This window comes from Haliotis rufescens, unplaced genomic scaffold, assembly GCF_023055435.1.
Source record: "Haliotis rufescens isolate VD_foot unplaced genomic scaffold, xgHalRufe1.0.p SCAF_6, whole genome shotgun sequence".
Taxonomy (NCBI): Eukaryota; Metazoa; Mollusca; class Gastropoda; order Lepetellida; family Haliotidae; genus Haliotis; species Haliotis rufescens.
The window spans coordinates 28,776,597-28,796,947 of NW_025964334.1; the positions used below are offsets into that span (position 1 = coordinate 28,776,597).

Sequence of the window (20,351 nt, forward strand, 5' to 3'; positions counted from 1 at the left end):
GGTTTTCGGACTGACGGACGGACGGAACCTTTGTATAACTACATACCCTCAACCTAAAAGCCAGAGGGTATAACAAGAAGACACTGGAAACTAGGGCTGCAACGAATACACTATGAGGCGATTACAATTTGTATCATGAATATACGGTAACGAATAAGAATATTAAATTACGAATACAATAACAAGTCTGCAGTTGATTTATTATTTGTTATATTCATTGAAAAAATAACAACATAAATTATTGAAATGGTTTGTTAATTATTAATTGTTATACATTTATATAACGCACTTATCCAGGTACAAGTATCTGCTCAAATGCGACAATAACCAGTGACCACAATACTGTCAAATTAATATTATAAGAGTGTTGTCTTTGAAGAAATCTATGCACATAATGTTCTTATGGATATTTTTAGGTACAGGGTATGTAAATGCACATGATTGCATAATTATAAATATTTTCGATTCTAGTGGCAACAAATAACGAAATCAATTCATGAATGGATACGTTTTGATTCACTGAATATGCGAGTGAATCGTAACAGCCCTACTGCAAACCTATGTAGCTGTGTATGGACTACCAAATAGCAATACTGGTAAAAACATACCGCGATAGACATTGTGATAGATCATATTGCAAACCTTCAAAACTCAGGTGTACTGTTAAGTCCTTGTATTTTGTATTATGAAGTATAAGAAAAACACACTTATTTGATATTTTGAGCAGGATACATGAAAGCAATGGTTTGTGTCCACTAACGTGTCAAAAATATTATTCAGTAAGCCAAATGTAAGGTTAATTCCAGTCATAAACTATACAACATGCAAGACTTAAATGGAAAATATGAGTACAAGTGTTATTGTTGGAGTGTGTCAGTTAGGTTTTAGGCTGAATTATAGCAATATTCCCTGAACATCAAGTGGGGGAAAACAGAAATGGGCTTCACACATTGTACCCAAGTGAGTGATAATGGTTTTACGCCGCTTTTAGCAATATTCCAGCAATATCACGGCGGGGGACACCAGAAATGGGCTTCACACATTGTACCCATGTCGGGAATCGAACCCGGGTCTTCAGCGTGACGAGCGAATGCTTTAACCACTAGGCTACCCGACCGCCCTGTACCCAAGTGGGGAATCGAACCTGGGCATTTGGCATGAGTTAACGGTTTAACTAGGCTACCCCACCACCTCATGGAAAGGTATGCAATGGTATAATGATAATAACGAAATAAAAGAACAAGAAAGTTAATTGATCACTTTCATCCACTGTATTAATCACGACAATTAATTTTGTTTAACTCAGCATCTTATTAGATAATTCAAATAACATATTTAACTTCAGTTGATCGTTCAACATTCAAGATATATTCCTGACAACACAATAGTTATTCTGTTTTAAAAGGGGGCTTTATTTAGTGCAAATGGCAGGCTAGCTATTATTCAACTTTCTCAAATAACTGTGTCTGATTTTTCAAATGTTTTCAATCTGGCACTAATGATTCCCCTAATTAGTAATTGCACAGACCTAATGTATTGTTTCACATATACCACTAATAACAATGTCTAGACCACAACTGCTGAGCACAGTCTCTATGTTGTCAAGTGGCAAATCATGATCGAGTCATTATTTGCGTTTCTGTGAGGAAATTTGGAACAGAGATGCTTCAGGAATTTATGTCATGCTTACAAATTATAAAGGATTGACAAAACTGCTTTTGAAGTGTATGTAAGAAGGATTGCACATCAAACAGCGGCACAATTCTTGATGGATAACAACATGTTTCGTCATATTGTCAAGACATTTCAAAGACTGACAGATTAAATTTCCCATAAAACAGCAACAAGGCGTTGTCGTGAGTGACATTACAAGTACTGTATGATGTATCACAATGATTAACAGCTAGGCATAAACATTTAAATGATGACACGACATATATAAGAACAAATTTCCCAATAACAGTGAATCAACCTAATATTCAATCGTATCCATCTGTGTCTCGCGACGCCGGGTTGTGTCTTGACATATCCAGACACACGCGAGTGAGACTTGTCACAAAGTAGAATACCTGAAATTTATGACAACATCCCTCGCCTACCAGCCTTGAGCCGACAGTCGAGTCACTGGTTCATTTACAGGTGTGTCAACTTTCTTTCAGGTCTTAAATCGCCAATAAAAGCAAATCGCGGGTAACTCCCACAGGATGACATGATACAAAAATCAGTTCTCTTACCTTCAAATATATGTCCTAGAGCAACTTGTAGACAGCAGTGTGTATTCCACCTTGCCCCACTTGGTTTAGTTCCTTGCTGAGATGTGTACACTCATACCAGTGACGTAAGCCTCAATAACCGTGATGAAGAGGGCAGGGCACCTGTTCATACTGATTGTCTACAACTTATCATTTCTGAAACGCGTACGCCTTGCAACGTGAAGCGAACGTAAAATATTGACATATCGACGTGAGATGCGTATTTCTACTGTAATTTCTAGCTGAAAGCTGGGTGCGATTGTCGTAGATTTTATCACTGTGTCATTAAAAGCGCATTTAATTTTATCTCGCATGAGGCAGAGCTAAGGTAAAAACATCAAATTTGTAAGAAACAAAAGGAAACCATCTGTCCAAAACGAAGTTCGGTAGCCTGGTGGGAGTTCAAAGACAAGCCCTGAAAAGTGACTTTTCATGGTATTTCAAAACATTTATTAGTTACAAAAGCCCAAGATCATTATGGCAGTGTCTTCTAAAACGAGGACAACTTATATTTCTCAAATATGTCAGCGCCGAAATGGTTTAAGTAGGTTATAGTACATTAATAGGTTCGTACGCATAACATTAAGCTGACCTGTGTGCACACCAAAGTACGGCTCAGTCGTGCACAGCTGACATTTTAACCAGATATTCAGCATCAAGAAAACGACGAGACTGGTCACCAAATATGTGTACCAAACCTATGAAGACCATTGAGACAAACGCAAACAAAATGTGGTAACCCATTGTGGAGATCAAAATAATATTGACACGTGAATTGTACAATTTTGTGTTTTCCTCCACACATACTCGCTGTACCTGCTCCTTAAGAGCTTCACGGGCCCCTGAAGGAGGATAGTGTATTACTGTAAACACCGGACCAATATATATATATAAAACAATAACCACTACCACTACTGGTGTCGTGAAAATCCGGGGTAGGTCTTCAGCTACCCATGCTTGCCGTAAAAGGCGACTGTGCTTGTCGTAAGAGGCGACCAACGGGATCGGGTGGTCAGGCTCGCTGACTTGGTTGATTCATGTCATTGTATCCCAATTGTGTAGATCGATGTTCATGATGTCAATCACTGGATTGTCTGGTCCAGACTCGATTATTTGCAGACCCTCGTCATATAGCTGGAATATGGCTGAGTGCGGCGTTTAACAAGAAACAGACAGAACAGACAAACAGTTGGTCTTCAGCAACCCATGCTTGTCGTTAGATGAGGTGAAATGGGGTCCAAGATTATTGCACTTATATAGCGACGTGCATGCACACGTGTGTTTGTTTGTGTGTGTGTTTGTACTAGTCTGAGCTGATGCAGATTTACAGTACTAGCCTACTGAGATACCATGCGGCAGTTTAACATGAATACCCCACTCACAGTATACTGACTCCGAGCCAACCAGTCTTTGTTTTAGTCCCTTAATGCCGAGCGCGTGAGAGGGTACAACAAGTACCATCTTTTAACGTCTTTAGGTATTATGCGGTCGGGTATCGAACCCCGGACCTTGTGTTCTCCGGGCGGACGCTCTACCACTAGCCCATGCACGGAGGCGGTCCTTGTCGTAAGAGGGGACTGACTGGATCGGGTGGTCAATGCTCGCTGTCATGGTTGATGCATGTCATCGTATCCCATTGGAGTAGATCGATGCTCATGATGTCAATTCCTGGATGTCTGTTCCAGACTCGATTATTTACAGACCGCCGTCATATAGTTTGGAATATTGCTGAGTGCGGCAAACAAACTAACAAACAAACAATTATCGAAACAATTACTGGTCTTCAGCAACCAATGTTTGTCTAGTCTGTCTTACAGTCCCTGAACCATATTATTTTCCTTTCAGTAATGCAATAATGTAGCAAGTATAGAATTTCCTCAGGTTCAAGCTCGGAATCTCCCATCTCGCTAGGGCTCCTTTTCAATTGAATTGGAGTTATATGTTTTTAATATCAAAATTATGTATTTTCAGAGACTAAGCGTTAGTCTAATATTTGTAAGAGGCGACTAACGGGTTCGGGTGGTCAGGATATCCTTTCCTTAGTATGTCATCTTTCCAAAAGTACTTTCCCTGTAATGATATTTTGGTTACATTTCTGCGTCAAGAGACGCATTGTCTTCTAAAGCATTTGAACGTGAATAAAACCATAATATAGTTTCCTTCACGATTTTGCAATGACGTCACTGTTTATCAGTGGGCTCTGACAAGATGGCCGACCTCCACCAGCTAGGGGTGTTGGCCTGTACACCCATGAAACAAAAGTTTTTACAAGCATTTTTAACTCTTTTTTCACGAAAAAAATAACAAGACAAAATTGTTGATAACTTATTTGCTACATCATAGATGAATATAAAATCACCCTGATTATATAATTACCCTACTCTTAAAAATAACGTTTATGATAATATCCTCTGGGTAATTATTTGACATCCGAAAAGTTCAAACAGCTGATAAGGGATATCTAATAACAACGAACTCAACTTTTATTTTAGAATTTTTTACTCAAATGAATTTTTTGCTCGAATGTGTGTACGAAGCAGAGTATGTGAGGACAAAGAAATATCTATTTTATATTGTTAGCAAATGTATTGTTTCGTCACTAAATACATATCAAATATGTATTTTCTCCACTGTTAAATGTTGTACATAATAATAACAGGATAAGTCTACAACAACCTGAATATTAAAATTGTACATATTTGTCCTTTTATATATGTAATAATTATGTTTTGTTTTGTTTAACATTTACAGAATATATAACATAGTATTTTATTACAGCACCGCCCACTCAATCGGAAGGTCTTCGTGCAGATTCCTCATTAGAATTTGCCCCCAGCAAACCATGCTGGTTGTAAGAGGCGAGTTAACGGATCGGGTGGTTAGGCTCGGTGACCTGCGTGATTGAATGTCAATGTAACCCGATGGCGTGGATCGTTGCTCACAATATCGATTTCTGGATTGTCGGGTCCAGACTCGATTGTTTATAGGCCGCGGTAGCTGGAATATTGCTGACTGCGGCGTTAAACAACAAACAAACAAACAAACAAACAAACAGTGGGAAGGTAGTATCAAGGTGCAGTGACCCGTATCCCTTAGATGTCGTCCTCACCCACATCACACAGGACAGCATTAGCAGTGTTAGATGTGGTGTAGACCTTATTCGTGTTGAAACGGGGCGTAATGATGGGACTGTTTTAAATGAGAGAGTCTGTTTTGTAAAAAAATGTTGTCGAGGATGAACGTCATATTTTTAAAACTGTCCGTTATTTGGCAAAGAAAGATCTCTCTTACTCAACACAACTGAATGTGATCATTTAAAAAAAGATAATTACCTGCAAAATAAGTCATATATTATCCACCTCGATAAATGCCTTCTTACTGCCAAAACCTACCATTTTATATTTCTAAAGCGAAAATCTTATTTATATAACTATTATCACTTTAAACATGCCTTCCTGTACATTTATATTAAACTGAATGTATATATCACGAACATCTTAGTTTATTATACATTTATATAATAGTCTTTCATAACTTCATATAAGAGTGACTCAAATTTGATTGGCTTTTTTACTGTAAACTCAATGTATTTTTATTGAGGTGAGACTATACTAAACAATCAGTCGGTCTGCCTCTCTGGCATGTAGTGGTTACTGGCTGCTGTTGGCGATAGTGATGGAGATTGATGCTAGTTGACGTGTTGATTGTTGTTGATTGTTTATTGGGATTTTATTACAACACATGACATACCACTGTAGTTTGCTTATTCATGCGATGTTAATTGATATATCTTCCTATCAGACATGGATTATGTAACGGAGTTCGTTTTGTATATGTTTATTTGGCATCAATTAATAGTTTACACACCGGATGATGTCGGGTTATCAGAGAAGAATTATGTAACGGGGCTGATATTTATTATTAATGGACCCGGTGCGAGATTTAAAAAAAACGCCTTTGAAACTCAACACTCGGTTTTTCTGTGGCCAGCATTACATTACAGAAATTGACAAACGCCGTTCGTTAGGGGCGCCGGAGTTTTGTCTTTGTCAAAGTTAGTCAGTAGGAAAATACTATTTCAAGGGAAGATAACTCCCAATGTTTGTTGTTGTTTTTCAGGAAATGTTTTTGTGATGGTAGATTCCATCATACGATTCAATTGATGATATTTTAATATCGAAAAGGATTTTGGTGATATTCAGAAGGTATGTAGTTTGTGATTAAAATCAACCACATGGTTACATATATTCATTGAGTAATTCGATCGACGTAAATAATTATAAACAGCTGATAAATCACATATCATATCTCACGGAGTCATCGCTAAAGAAAGTGACGGATTCTGACTCAGGTAGCTCGTAGCCAGATGAATGTTTTTTTTAATACAAATATGGACATGATTTTTGTTACTTATCAGAAACTCTCGGATTCTGTTTTCTGCAAATATGTGAAAGTACGTTTCGACGAGTAAAAGCATTCCAGGCAACAGAAAATGTGAAAACAGACAATAGCATGTTAATTTGTTTTCTTGTCTAGATGTTTTCCACGTAAGACACTGATGAAAGCTTATATGGGAGTACATGGTTCATGAAAGGAGTCTGGGACCACACACATGTTCATAAGGTCATTGCCATTCCGATATTCTATTCTTAACAAAAGAGTTATGGTATTAAACTAAATAAAACCTCCCCAATAGGGATGACATTACATCGACAATGCAACAAGCGTGTTGTGAGATAACAGTGTCAGCTGTAGATCACAGAAATGAACTTTTAAGTAAGGTTTTCATTTTAGTACGCTGGATAAGTGATACTGTACTGATCGAGGTCTGCATTTGTTAATAAAAGTGCATAGTACAATTAAATTTCTTTGCTTGTTCCTGCAAAATGCTAAAAGTTTGAATGATTCTAAATGGGTTAAGCTTGCATGTATACAGTAGCTGTGCCTCCTGGTGTATTTCAGTAGCTGGGCCATGTGATGGGTCAAAACTCAAGTCAAGCCGACTCCCCCGTGGTGCCTGTGGGGGCACTGCAGGCTCACCTGGACGTGTTGAAGCGAGTGGCTCACCTGACCTATGAGGAGTTCTGTCAGTCCGTGATGGAGCTTAATCAAATGTAAGGCAATACCTTTGTAATTTCTGCTTTCAAATTCTGAATTCAACATAAATCAGATAGTTACTTGAAATACAACTGTCAAGGTTTGAGGTCTGTTCAATTTCTAGCACATTCAATGATTGACATCCAGGCTGTCCCAAAACTGTTTCTTTTTCAAATTTGTTTAAGATATGGAAAAATGTCCTATCAACATGATCAAAAGATGATGAAAATCATGAAAATGTACTAATGTCATTTGTCTCTTGTAACATGAATAAATTCAATTAAAAAAAAAGATCTAATTTGTTCAATAATATACTGCTCACAAAAAGTAGGGGATATTGAAATTAAAATCAGTGGCACAAAGACAGTAATATAGAGGCCTACAAATAATTTATGTATGATTGAGGAAAAGTATAGGTCCGTCTGAGCATGCCTCACAATGACCACCAGATGCCCTTGCAATCAGGAAAATGGGTGTTAAAATGGGTCTTGGACCAAGTTCATCCATCACTTCACCACTTTCCACAATGCAAAGGTTACGAGAAGACGAAAGATTGAGAGCAATTGGGATGATCCAGGCCGGAAAAACGCAGACCTACACAGCAGCACAACTGCATGTCTCACAGTCAGTAGTCAGCCGGTTGTGGGCACGTTACATTGCCAATGGAAGGGTTCAAGACAGACCCCGAAGTGGTCGTCCAAAATGCACAACCAGACGTGATGACCAGCGGAATTACTGGAACCCTCCGTGATCGACGTTTAAATGCAACACAGCTGCAGCAGGTTCACAGACATGCCACTGGCAATCTCATCTCCACACAGACGCTACGAAACTGGCTCCATGCTGCAGAACTTCGAGCAAGGCGACCTTACATCACATTACCCCAAACAAACCGTCACAGACAAGCCCGGCGAGAGTGGGGTCGTCGTCACCAGAGGTGGAGCAATGCCCGGTGGTCCCATGTGATGTTCAGTGATGAGTCGAGGTTCTCTTTAGACTTCAATGATGGCCGTCATCGTGTCTGGTGTCGTCCTGGTGAGCGCCATCAGCCAGCTGCCATGATTCCACATGATCGGTATGGGAGGGGTTCTGTTATGGTGTGGGGTGGAATCACGGTGACAGGCGGAACAGATCTCCACATCTGCCAAAGAAGAGTTATGGGTGTTTACTATCCTGCCATTTGCACACCGTCACGGACAGGGTTTCATCTTCCAGGATGATAATGTCAGGGCTCACCGTGCGCACGTCGTCCTTAGCCATTTGCGGCGGCACCAAATTGAAACTCTTCCATGGCCAGCGATGTCCCCCGACCTCTCCCCCATAGAGCATGTGTGGGATATGCTGGGAAGATGAGTGCAGAGGCGGCATCCCCCATGTCAAGACTTGCAACAACTGGGCGTGGCACTCCAAGAGGAATGGCAGAGGATTCCCCAAGTTCACATTGGTCGCATCAGTAGGAGTATGAGACGTTGGTGTAATGCTTGGTTGGCTGCTAATGGTCATTACTTTCAAAACTGTTTCTTAACATCCTTGTTTCCACATTATTATTGTTTCCCAATGAAAATTAAACATAATTCTGAAGCTTTTCGTCGTAACTTTTCAATATCCCCTACTTTGTGTGAGCAGTATACCATAATTTTTTATGTATAAAGCACTCTTTCGCTTGAAAATACAACTGTGTTGAAGATAATGCATATTATACATGCAGACAATGAGTTTTGCTCTTTTTATCCAAAGAAAAACATTAAAGCAAGCAGAAACAGCATGTCAGCAAATCCGTACCGAATACCCCAGTTAGTCCTGGTATTTCGGTGACTGGTTATAAAAGTGTAATTAATTCTTCAGGATAATTAATCAGATCCATATACGGTATATATAAACTACTCAAAAGACGTTAAATAACACCTGGTGTGACAGATTACCTAAGTAATCTAAAAGAAAGTGGTCTTTATCTTCTTTTGAGTAGTATATATAATGATTCTAGACACTGGTCTCTGCAACACCTAACAAAGAGAAGTAAACTTTCTATGACAGAAGTAAGTACAGGTTCATGTCACTGTACAAGTAGTAGAATATGATCATCATTTATATACACACTATTACACACTTGATAGGGAGAATCAGATATTTCGTTCTATTTAAATATTCACCTGACATTATGAGACTAATTGTTGTGTGTCAAGGAAAGATAAGAAAAATATTCCTATGAAAAGTGGAGTAGTATGTAACCCCACTTCACTGATCGACCCAAAAATCTCAATGGTTAACAAAATAGAACATATTGTGCAACTTGAATTTTTTATTATTTTGACCAGAGACCGTATACCAATATATGGTATATATGGTCTTTATTCGCTCTGTTTTGACCTACTAATAAAATGAATGAATTTTTATTTGTTTTGACCTAGTCATAATTATGAATGAATTTTTATTTATTTTGACCAGAGACCATATACCGATATATGGTCTGTATGGTCTCTGTTTTGACCTACTCATAAAATGAATGAATATTTATTTATTTTTAAGCTCTCATAATATGAGTAGGTCAAAATAAATAAAAATTTAAGCTTCTTAATGTTATATTTTTCAAATTTGTTTAAGATCTTCAACCTGTGAAGATCTGGGTTAAATTAGCCATCAGCAACCATGCTTGTCGTAAGAGGCAGCCAGCAGCTTCACTGATTTGGTTGATGCATGTCATTGTATCCTCATTGTGTAGTCATGTTTGGTCATGTGACTCACAGACAGTTTATATACCGGTAGTCTCTGACTTCCCATCAACATTGCACTCCAAACAAATCAAGGACCAATGAACAATTTCAATAAATACATATAGAAAATAAATATATTGTAGAAACATGATCTTGTTTTACAGTATATGAATGGTATATGTCCAGTATTTGATTTGATGTTAAACCATCATTTAAGAGACAGATACTTGTTTGAATAAAAGATGTAAATGCACTACATGTCTTTAAACTTGGCATTAAATATGGCCATCCAGAAGTGACTGGTGCATATTTCTTGTTTAGAAAGTAATCGGGGATAGTTAGGTGTTATATTTTGATGACTTGGTTTACAAAATGTTGGCCTAAAATTCAGTGTAGGTGGTCAAATGTTTATTTTGAAAAAATCAACTTCCAGATTAGTACAGCTACTAATGAATGAAAAGCAAACTTGTAGGTCACACCATCACGGAAGCACAAATGCAAAACGATACTGAAAGATAATTAGTTCGTATTTTTTGTAAGAATAAAGATTTTTATACATATTATACCCCATTTCTTACAAACGGCAGTGATAAAATCTTGTGGTTTTTTTTAAATTTCACCTTATCCTAAAACAGAAACAGGCCAAATTGTTTTTGTGAATTTTTTGTCCTTTTTTCTTAAGTATGTTTCTTTAGTCGGTCAGTCTCCTAAAACAAACCAAAAATATGTGAGGCCTTAAACATTTCAGGGATTACCATGTACTGTATTTTTGCATCTAAAGTTTCAACCCATGTATAGGCGTTTTTAACTGTCTTACAAGAAACATAAGGTCGTAGCTAAGAGCCTAGATCCTGTTATTGAGACTGTCAAAGTTATACAATAGAGATTCTGTTTCCAAGTTTTTTATACATTCAGAATCTGCAATAGGGGAAAAAAGGAAATCTCAAATTGTTTAGATTTAAGAAATCTGTTTTGAAAATAGGGGCTGCTAAGAGTCTTAAGTCTGTATATTCAAGTTGTTCTGTAACAGCACTTGTTATCAACAGCACCAAGACATTCACTGACCACCGCGGGAAACAGCTACAGTTCCATGTGAAGAAGGGCTCGGACACGACTGTCCTGTGGAAGGCCACGGTCAGGGTCAGGTGCATGAAGGTCAGTTAAAGCCTGAAGGTCATATAAAATAACTGATAGAAATATTTGTCATTACTTGTTAAAGAATCCTGTTTTCTGATCTGCCATTTGCCCTCCTGTACAAATCTCTGTCATATAAATCAAAGTCTTAGAAAAATTTCGTAGATTGATGCTCATGATGTCAATCACTTAATTGTTTGGTCCAGACTTGATTATTTACAAACCACTGTCATTTGGGCTGGAATATTGCTGAGTGTGGCGTTAAACAACAAACAAATGTGATATTATTTCAGACTGCAGTGTGTGATAACTGTGTGAAAGATTTCAAGGACAAGTAGTGGACATTGTGCTACTTGGTTTTATATTCATAGAGATACTGATGTTTTTCACTGGTACATAGAAGAAGGTTATTTATGGATGTCTAATGTCAAATCACAATGACTAAACAAATCCTGAAACAAGTTTGAATTTAAGATCTTTGATCATTGATGCCAGTTCATCCTTGAAACTGGGGACTTAGGCCTGAAATTGCCACGGGGAGATTAGCATTGGGTACTGGGGACCTATTCTAAAATATAATTGGGGTTCTTTTATACGAGGGGTAGTTTATATGTTTGAGTAGTTTATTGCAAGTGTATTTGGACTGTTGAGGTCATTTGTATATGCCAGCAAGTTGAACGTAATAGGGGTCCAAATGGACACAGAAATGGAAAAGAACGAGTACTGAGCAGTCATCAAGCTTAAGAGAAAAGTACTCCCCAAGAAATTCATGACCGCTTGTCACAAGTGAAAGGGGATAAGTACCCTAGCTATTCAACTGTTAAACGTTCGGCAGCTATGTTAAAGACTGGGAGAACAAGCATTGATGATGACCCTAGGTCTGGATGCCCCTCAACTTCCATCAATGATTCAATCAAAGAGATAGAAAAACTCATACTGTCAGATAGATATATTTGCTATTGCAGAACTTGAGGAAGACACAGGTCTAAGCCATGGATCCATTTAAACTATTATTCATGAACATTTATAGATGAATAAGATATCAGCTCGTTGGGTGCCATAGTTTCCAAATTCTGATCTTAAGGAAAAAAGAACTGACACAGCAAGAGAAAATTTAGAGCTAATTGAAATTAAAGAGATTAGTAATGGGTATGAAGCATTGGTCTACCACTTTGATCCCTAATCAAAATGTCACCAAAGATATTCAAGACCTAAAGATCAGAGAAGAAAGTTATGGCAATGGTATTCTGGGATGCAAAGGGTGTGATCCTTGTTGATTACTTAGAAAGTCAAAAGACGATTACCGGTGCCTACTTTGCTGATTTGCTTCATCGCCTGAGGGATTCTTTCAAAGAAAAAGTTGAGGAATGCTAACTGCAGGAGTTCTACCGCATCATGACAATGCCTCTTTGAACACCTCTCAACTTGCAAAGGCTGCTGTGCGATAATGGAGGTATTTGACGGCAACGATGACCTCGTAGCTGCCGTGAACGGGTTTTTCAGGGTGGCTTCACAAAACATCTTCCTGATTGGAATTGAAAAGCTTCACGACTGATATGAGAAGTGTATTGGAAAGCAGGGAGATTATGTTGAAAAACAGAATTAAGAACACTTTCACAATTGTTGGTCTTGTTTGTTAGGCTTGTTAGAACTTTTTGACCAGCTCTCGTATCAATCAATTTGTGATCTTTTAAACACATATTGGCCTTCAAAATGTCACATTTATTTTCAGGTAAACACACATACCAATAAGTTTGAGTCCTCACGGCTGTTGTCATTACGTCAGTTTATCGTCATGTATCGTGAGATCGCGGAGCAAGTGGACAACCTGTCCGCCATAAAGCCACCCCTTGGCTCGACCCCTCTCGACCTCACAGCTTCAAAGATATTTGATGAGTAAGTTGAGACATGTTTGTTTAGCAGTCTTGTTTACGTAAAGTGTGACTTGACACAATGTAGTCCTGTGGTTGATGTGTCCGCTTGTCATGCACAACATCTGTGTTTGATTCCCACATTGCGTTCTCAATACTTCACGAGTTTGTGTTCACGACATTTCTCCATCACACTTGGATGAGCGATTGAAGCAATGGCGTGATTGCAGTGAGAGGGAGGCCAATGAGAGCTCAGCTCAGTCAGTGCTCCGATTACATCGGTAATATTTCCCATGTAACAGGTAGTGTGTAATGTTTTACTTATCCTGCATTTTTCCTTATCATAATATGAAAAGGAATACATCATCCGTCGCGGACCAAATGTTACGTGGTAGCACAACGCTAATCACATAAATAAGCCAAAGTTTGAGGAGCAAAACAAAGCACAAGTTCCCAATAGAACGACAGGCAGGCTTGTGAATTGGTTGTGACATCACAATCGGTCACATGACAGCAGTGATCTGTCCTGCAAAAAGTATCCTGAAGATGGAAACATTCGCCTTCACCCAGGGACCCACGAAGATTCCGGGGTAGAATAGGTCTTCAGCAACCCATGCTTGCCTTAATAGGCGACTATGCTTGTCGTAAAAGGCGACTAACAGGATCGGGTGGTCAGGCTCGCTGACTTGGTTGATGCATGTCATCGATTCCAATTGCATGGATCGATGTTCATGATGTAAATCACTGGATTGTCTGGTCCTGACTCAATTATTTACAGACCGCCGTCATATAGCTGGAATATTGCTGAGTGCGGCGTAAAACAAGAAACCAAACCAAATCCTTCACCCAGGACCATCGTGAAGCGCTTTCTTTCTTTGGTAAGGTAAGCAGTAGATGCATTAAGGAGTAATGCCGGATAAGTATACAAATGTAAAAAATATTTCGATTTGACTAACACTACACATTACTTTGATATTGGGCTATGGTAGGGTTTCGCACAACGTTCATGCACAAAGTACAGTTCATTGGACATCTCCCAGTATGTACCACCTCAGTTCATTGGTGACTAAATATAGTCACACATATTTTGGGATGAAGTGTCAGTATGGATAGACCAGTGCTTTCATGTTTATGATATGACATTTTGTGCAGAGCTGATACTTTTTGGAGTGAAAGAGAACATAAAAACAGATAAAGTGTTTGATTTACTTTTACTAATTGCAAAATTCTATATTCATGGATGCAAATTCCAAAATACAAAACCTTATTTTCATGTTTATAAAAAGGAAGCTTTTTCATGATACAACATTGAAAAAAATATTGCTTTCAAGACAGAAAAATCAGCAGAAATTCTATGGAGCTTGGATGCTGTATCATCAACTTTTCGAAAATGAAGAGCAGTTTTCAATTTAATTTTAGTTTTGTACTTAAGACTTTAATGTTTGAGGCCATGTACTTTTCTACACTGCAATATGATATATAAACTTTAATAGTTTATGCATACTTGATATATGCAGTATGTTTGTATTACTAGAGTGAATGTGTGAGTGAGAAGTATGTTATATTCTGTAAAAAAAACCTAAGATGTACTGACAAGTGCTGTATGTCATGGGCTTTCTGCTACCCTGGGTCGAAGCACATTTTATGTAACAAGTACTTCTTTTTAAAAACAATTAAAAAAATACACCACCTAGTTGCTTTATATATTCACAAACCCGTGAAGTATTTACAATGTGTGAAGTCAAAGGTGTGAAGACCAGTGTGGGCCATATTTTTAATTTAGGTAGATCTTATTGAAAATAAAAATACAGGTTTTCAGCTAGTATTTATCTTTTTTTTATTCTGCTTAGTGGGAATAAATAAGTGCTAATTCTATTTAAAGTAAGGATGTTTTATGTTTTACAGTAACCATGGTAACAAGTATTATGTATTTACTTCTCTCAGAGAATGCTTTAGTTTCAATCTGAGGTGTTTACTGTGGCCAGAGATTATCTATACAATTGAATTCTTTTTAGAAAGTGAACAGTTACTTCCTGTTTTTGTAGTTAAATCTTTTTATTAGTCAAGTCCATTAAAAATAGAGCACTATTTTCCCTTCCGTTCAGCCCTTACTGTAATGCTTTGGCCCTAAGTGAAGCAAGTCTAGATTTTCCACAAGTTCAGGAATCTCTGATCTGACTGAAGCTCCTTTTCAATATTAAATGTAGTTGCTTGTTTCTATCAAAATTGTAAAAACTGAACAAAAGATTAGGAATCAGGAATATTTTATGGGAACATATAAAAACATTCTTGATCCCTAACTTTTTTTGTTCAGTATATTTTCAGAGACTAAGTGTAAGTCTATACCAAGTAGTGACCTAGAGAACAGCTGGCGCTATGGTAACCACAGCTAACCTGAACACCTGACATTGGAAGCCTGGATCCTGCTGTGCTGGCTACTGATAAAAATGTTAATTTCAGGGTGGCTGCATCTCACCTGGGCGTGGCAGATGAGAACGAGTGTTGTATTTGTATGGACCGGAAGTCCGAGATCATCCTCTCCTGCAACCACGAGTTCTGTGAGACCTGCATCGACTCCTGGTGAGTTCTGCTGCTTTTGTTTGTTTGTTGTTTATCGTTGCACTGATCAATATTCCAGCTAGAATACGTCGGTCTGTAAATAATCAAGTCTGGACCAGAGAGACCATTGATTGATGTCATACTACTGATCTACGCAATTTGGATACAATGACATGTATCAACCAAGTCAGCGAGCCTGACCGCCCAATCCCGTTAGTCACTTCTTACGACAAGCTTAGTCACCTTTTACGGCAAGCATGGGTTGCTGAAGACCTATTCTACCCAGGATCTTCTGCTGCTACTCAGCAATACTGAAATGTTTATGTTTTATGTGAAGGGGATGAAAAGTCCACAGATCTGAGGACCTGGACCAGTGCATGTATTAATGGGACAAAGAAATTTATTCATAAAAAAGTCTGATGGTCCAGCCTGTTTCATTCACTGTTGTTACAGAAAAGTCTTGATTTGGTCTTTCTGATGCAATCACACTGAAGTGAAATACTGGAAGTTTACACATCATTAACTCACCGGGAAATACAAATTTTTTTTGACAGGGTACAGTTACTAAAATTTGCCAGTCAGCCACCATTTGGCATGTATCATTCCTTGCTGTTTATCATTTTAGACATGAGCATGAACATGAGTGTAAATTCATTTACCGTATGCGATGTAATAAGCGCCCAGGGCGCTCTCAAAATTAGAAATAGGGGGCTCTTATTAGAATATAAATTTGGTGAGAGAAAAAAACAGGTGGGAGATCGTAAATTTCGTGGTTTATGCTGACAGCCTGAAATGATACAAAAGAAAAGTCTGTGCGTACTATACACGACAGATATATCTTCAAGAATTTAATTGCCCATAATTAAGGGTGCATATAACACATGAATGCACATTATATACAAATAAATAAGTCTTGTGTACATTGATCAATCGGAAGGGGTGATAATTGGGATTGTTCACTAGCCAATATATCAGCAAATATCGCCCTGGGCGCTTATTAGAGCGGGGCGCATATTACGTTGAATACAGTATTTATTTTCACATATTTTTGGTGTGTCTGTGTGATAGTTGTGGTGAGGGGATCATCTGCTGTGGATATGTGGAATGTGGATATTTACTTATCCTGCATTAATCCTTACCATAATATGAAAAAGAATACACCACCCGACGCAGACAACATATACATTGTATTACAAGGTAGCAGAACGCAAGCCACAAACTTAGGCCAAGGTCAGAACTCATCTCTGGTTAAGACTAGAACATGTTTGTGAATTCTTCATTTGAGTGAGTGAGTGCGTGAGTATGGTTTTACATTAGCAATATTCCAGCAACATGATGGCAGGACTCATCAGATTTAACTGATGGGGGAAGTTGACACAGTGGCCTCACACACTCCAGTCTGCCCTACCAGTGGTAACATCAGGAGCCACTGATCCTTGCCCTGTCAGTACCATACCACTGCTTGTAGGATGAAGTTAGTGGTAAATGTTTATAATTTGCGTTTTACTCCCAAATTTAAGGGACACAGCATGGTAAGATTGGAATTCATGGCACAGACACTGACACAGACAAACATAGACTGAGAGACAGACAGACACACAAACACAGACACACACATATACACAGACACTGACACAAACAGACTGAGAGACAGACAGACACACAAACACAGACACACACATATACACAGACACTGACACAAACAGACTGAGAGACAGACAGACACACAAACACAGACACACACATATACACAGACACTGACACAAACAGACTGAGAGACAGACAGACACACAAACACAGACACACACATATACACAGACACAGACACTGACACAAACAGACTGAGAGACAGACAGACACACATACACACACAGCCAGACACACACAGAGACACAGACACTCACACACACACACTATTGGTTGAGTAAAGGCCACGTCGGACACCTTCCTCACATAGAATCGTAACATCCCATGTTTTCTGTTCAACAGGAACGTGGCACATAACACCTGTCCACTATGTCGGAGTAAAGTGGAGAGTACCGATGACACCTGGGTCCTGGCCGAGAAGCCCCAGAGCTCCGACTACGAGTCAGAAGTCAAGGGCTACCTGGTTGGTTTGGCAGATCGGATGCACGAGCCTCGTCACTGATGCAATAAAACTCCTTGACTCATCACTTCCCACCATCATGCATCCGGACACGTGTGGAGACTGTTGGGATGGTGCAACTTGGGAAGCTCCTGTTTAGACTCCTGCAGCCCCATGTTCTACATGTACATTTCAACTTGGCAATGAAATATTGTATTTCCTGGCGCTTTCAAATTGCATATTGGTCATGTTCTAGAGCTCTCTCATTGATCCTAGCACCTGTAGATATTGAAGTGCACATGCAAGATTTGCACCGGGTTGTATATATATTTCTGTTGTATACAAAGCTATTTCATTATTATACTAACATATACTATGACATGAATTGGAATTTTTGTTATTCCAATTAAGGAATTTTGCTGCATACTTGGGATGGAATATCAGCCTCTGAGCAGGTCTAGATAAATCCCAGGGAGACTGTTGAGAAGCTGATTTTAGAGTCCCTAAGCCAGATTTGGTTTAATCTTTCAGTATCACAAAGGAATCTTTAAGTTCCTGGTTCAGTATTATATTGGTCATCATTTCCCCCTGTGTATTTGATTGATCCTAACACCAGCAGGTATTGAAGCAATCATGCAATATTTGCACCAGCTTGGTTTATCTTTCTATGGAATATGTTTCTTGATATTTCTGATAAAGAACATTTCAATCAACTGTTGACACTCCAAGGTCTGTTGAAGTATATTCATGCAGCAAGCATGTTTGACACACAGTATGTCATTGTTGGGAGACGTTTAATTGTCTTTTCTAACCCCAAACTACCAGGCCCTGTCAACGGCCACAAAATTACAAGATAATAATTGAGAAAATATTTTTATTTGGGCATGACATTTTTACAAAACTGGTATTTTCAGTTAGGCTATACAATAATAACCAAATTTCATCGCTTGATTTTGTGTTTAAGGGAAAATATTTGTTAAAAACCGGGTGCCAAAATGATGGATGACGGACTATAGTCCACAGGGCCGTAGGAACAAATAAGATACCGGTATTCCTCTTTCAGTGTTTCTTGCCTTTTGAATGCCAAAAAAGATTATTAATTGCCATATCGATTAACTTAGATGGGATCTTAAGATATCACATCAAGACTTTAGGAATGTTTGAAAATATAACATCATGTTTCATGAATTGATGATGTAAAAGTCATGACATTATGTACATACTCTACCTGACTTTTTGTTCATGTGATAGTGATAATCAGTTTGCCATTACGGCTGAGCCTGCATACAACTGCAAAATGTGCTGAGTAAGGGTTAAGGGACCAACAGTTATTTCACCCCCCGGAATGGGAAACACAGCCTGGATGTGTGGAGAAGATAAATGGCGAGAAGCAGTTCGGTGACAGTGTTTCCATGTTGTTGAAGTTACTGTGAGAGAGTTGGTGTTAGATGTGCCATTGTTGTGACTGATTGGCAGCCCTGTGAAATTGGACTGCTTGACGGTTTTGTCGGAATTGGACCGCCGCCAGTGATGTTTCAAGTATCTACTTCTAAAAAAAATATGATTGGCATTAGAGAGTATTCTTCCATGAACTTCTTCCAAATTGCCCCAGGGAATTCTTTTTTATGACACATCATTAAAAGGTCAAAGGTCAAGAGAGAGAAAAAATATATAAATTGTTGTGGTTGGCCTTTAGTAAAAGAGTAAATACATTTATCATTCAACTTGGTCTGTACCTTCTATGGGATGGGGCCCAGATTTCAAGGTTGGATGAAGATTGTCAGAGTCATTGCCTGGCCTGGCCTATACGTGTATGGGTTTGGAATGTTTTATTAAACGTTTTGTCATAATATTTATTTCAATTTATGTGTAACATTGTATATACAGGCAACGGACATGAAATTATTTAATGGCAGTTTTCATTTGTTACAAGTAGACCGGTGTCCCTGCAATATACTTTCAAAGAACTTTGGTTTAGGGTGTTGGACAACCGCCTTAGATTTTGTTCTTAATGACTCTTTCTATACCCGGTAATATACAGAACTCAGTTGGAGAGCTCATATGCCCTACCCTCACACACTTCCATTCTCTGAACTTGTACCAAGGTCACATCATTATATATTTTAAATAAAACAGTAGTTTAAATATTTAATGCTGCATATTGAAAAGCATCAAATATATTGTGTAAGTGGTTTGTTAACTTTCCATGGTATTTGTAAGTAGGCATATATGGTGATAAGAAATAGAAAGACAGATATGTCACATGAAATTCAGTAAACTACAGTTTTAACGAACTCAAAGGGACCACTTATTTTAGTTTGTTATAACCGTAGTTCGTTTTGAGCGTATTTACAGCATGAATCTTCGGGTGCAGTGTTTGGGCTAGGGTCATGGTAGCTTGATTCTGTGCATGGAAAATCTCGCAAAGAATTTTGCACAGTTGAAGTGTTTGCTCCACTACAAAATTGCCAAGTTAGAGACAGTGACCAAAAGTAAATACAAGTACTGGGCATCAACATGTGTGACCTTGACCTTGAGCAGTGTTCAAACCATTTGTGACCAACTCGTGTTATTCCAGGACAAGCCGAATAGCGACTCGTGGCCATTTTTGCAACCGGGTTCCGTCCTAGCGCAAACGGGC

General features: G+C 38.5%; 2 protein-coding genes across 4 annotated transcripts in view; one reads left to right on the forward strand and one right to left on the reverse strand.

Annotated features, from left to right (window-relative positions):
* Positions 1-2,337, reverse strand: part of LOC124141067 (cingulin-like protein 1) — a 79,501-nt gene extending 77,164 nt beyond the window's left edge. Inside the window, exon 1 of the mRNA XM_046508962.2 lies at positions 2,235-2,337. The gene's annotated coding sequence lies outside the window, so the exon portion shown is untranslated. The remainder of the gene's footprint in view (positions 1-2,234) is intronic.
* A 4,007-nt stretch (positions 2,338-6,344) lies between these two features.
* Positions 6,345-20,351, forward strand: LOC124141066 (RING finger protein 141-like). Of its 3 annotated transcripts, none has more exons than XM_046508961.2 (7): positions 6,366-6,457; positions 6,789-6,875; positions 7,215-7,366; positions 11,107-11,215; positions 12,927-13,090; positions 15,526-15,645; positions 17,614-20,351. In XM_046508961.2, exons 3-7 carry the CDS (start codon positions 7,230-7,232, stop codon positions 17,771-17,773), a joined length of 690 nt encoding a protein of 229 aa, XP_046364917.1. In that variant the 5' UTR covers positions 6,366-6,457; positions 6,789-6,875; positions 7,215-7,229; the 3' UTR covers positions 17,774-20,351. The 3 variants fall into 3 exon arrangements, with proteins under 3 accessions (XP_046364916.1, XP_046364917.1, XP_046364915.1); XM_046508959.2 differs by having other exon boundaries at positions 7,218-7,366; XM_046508960.2 differs by lacking the exon at positions 6,789-6,875 and having other exon boundaries at positions 6,345-6,457.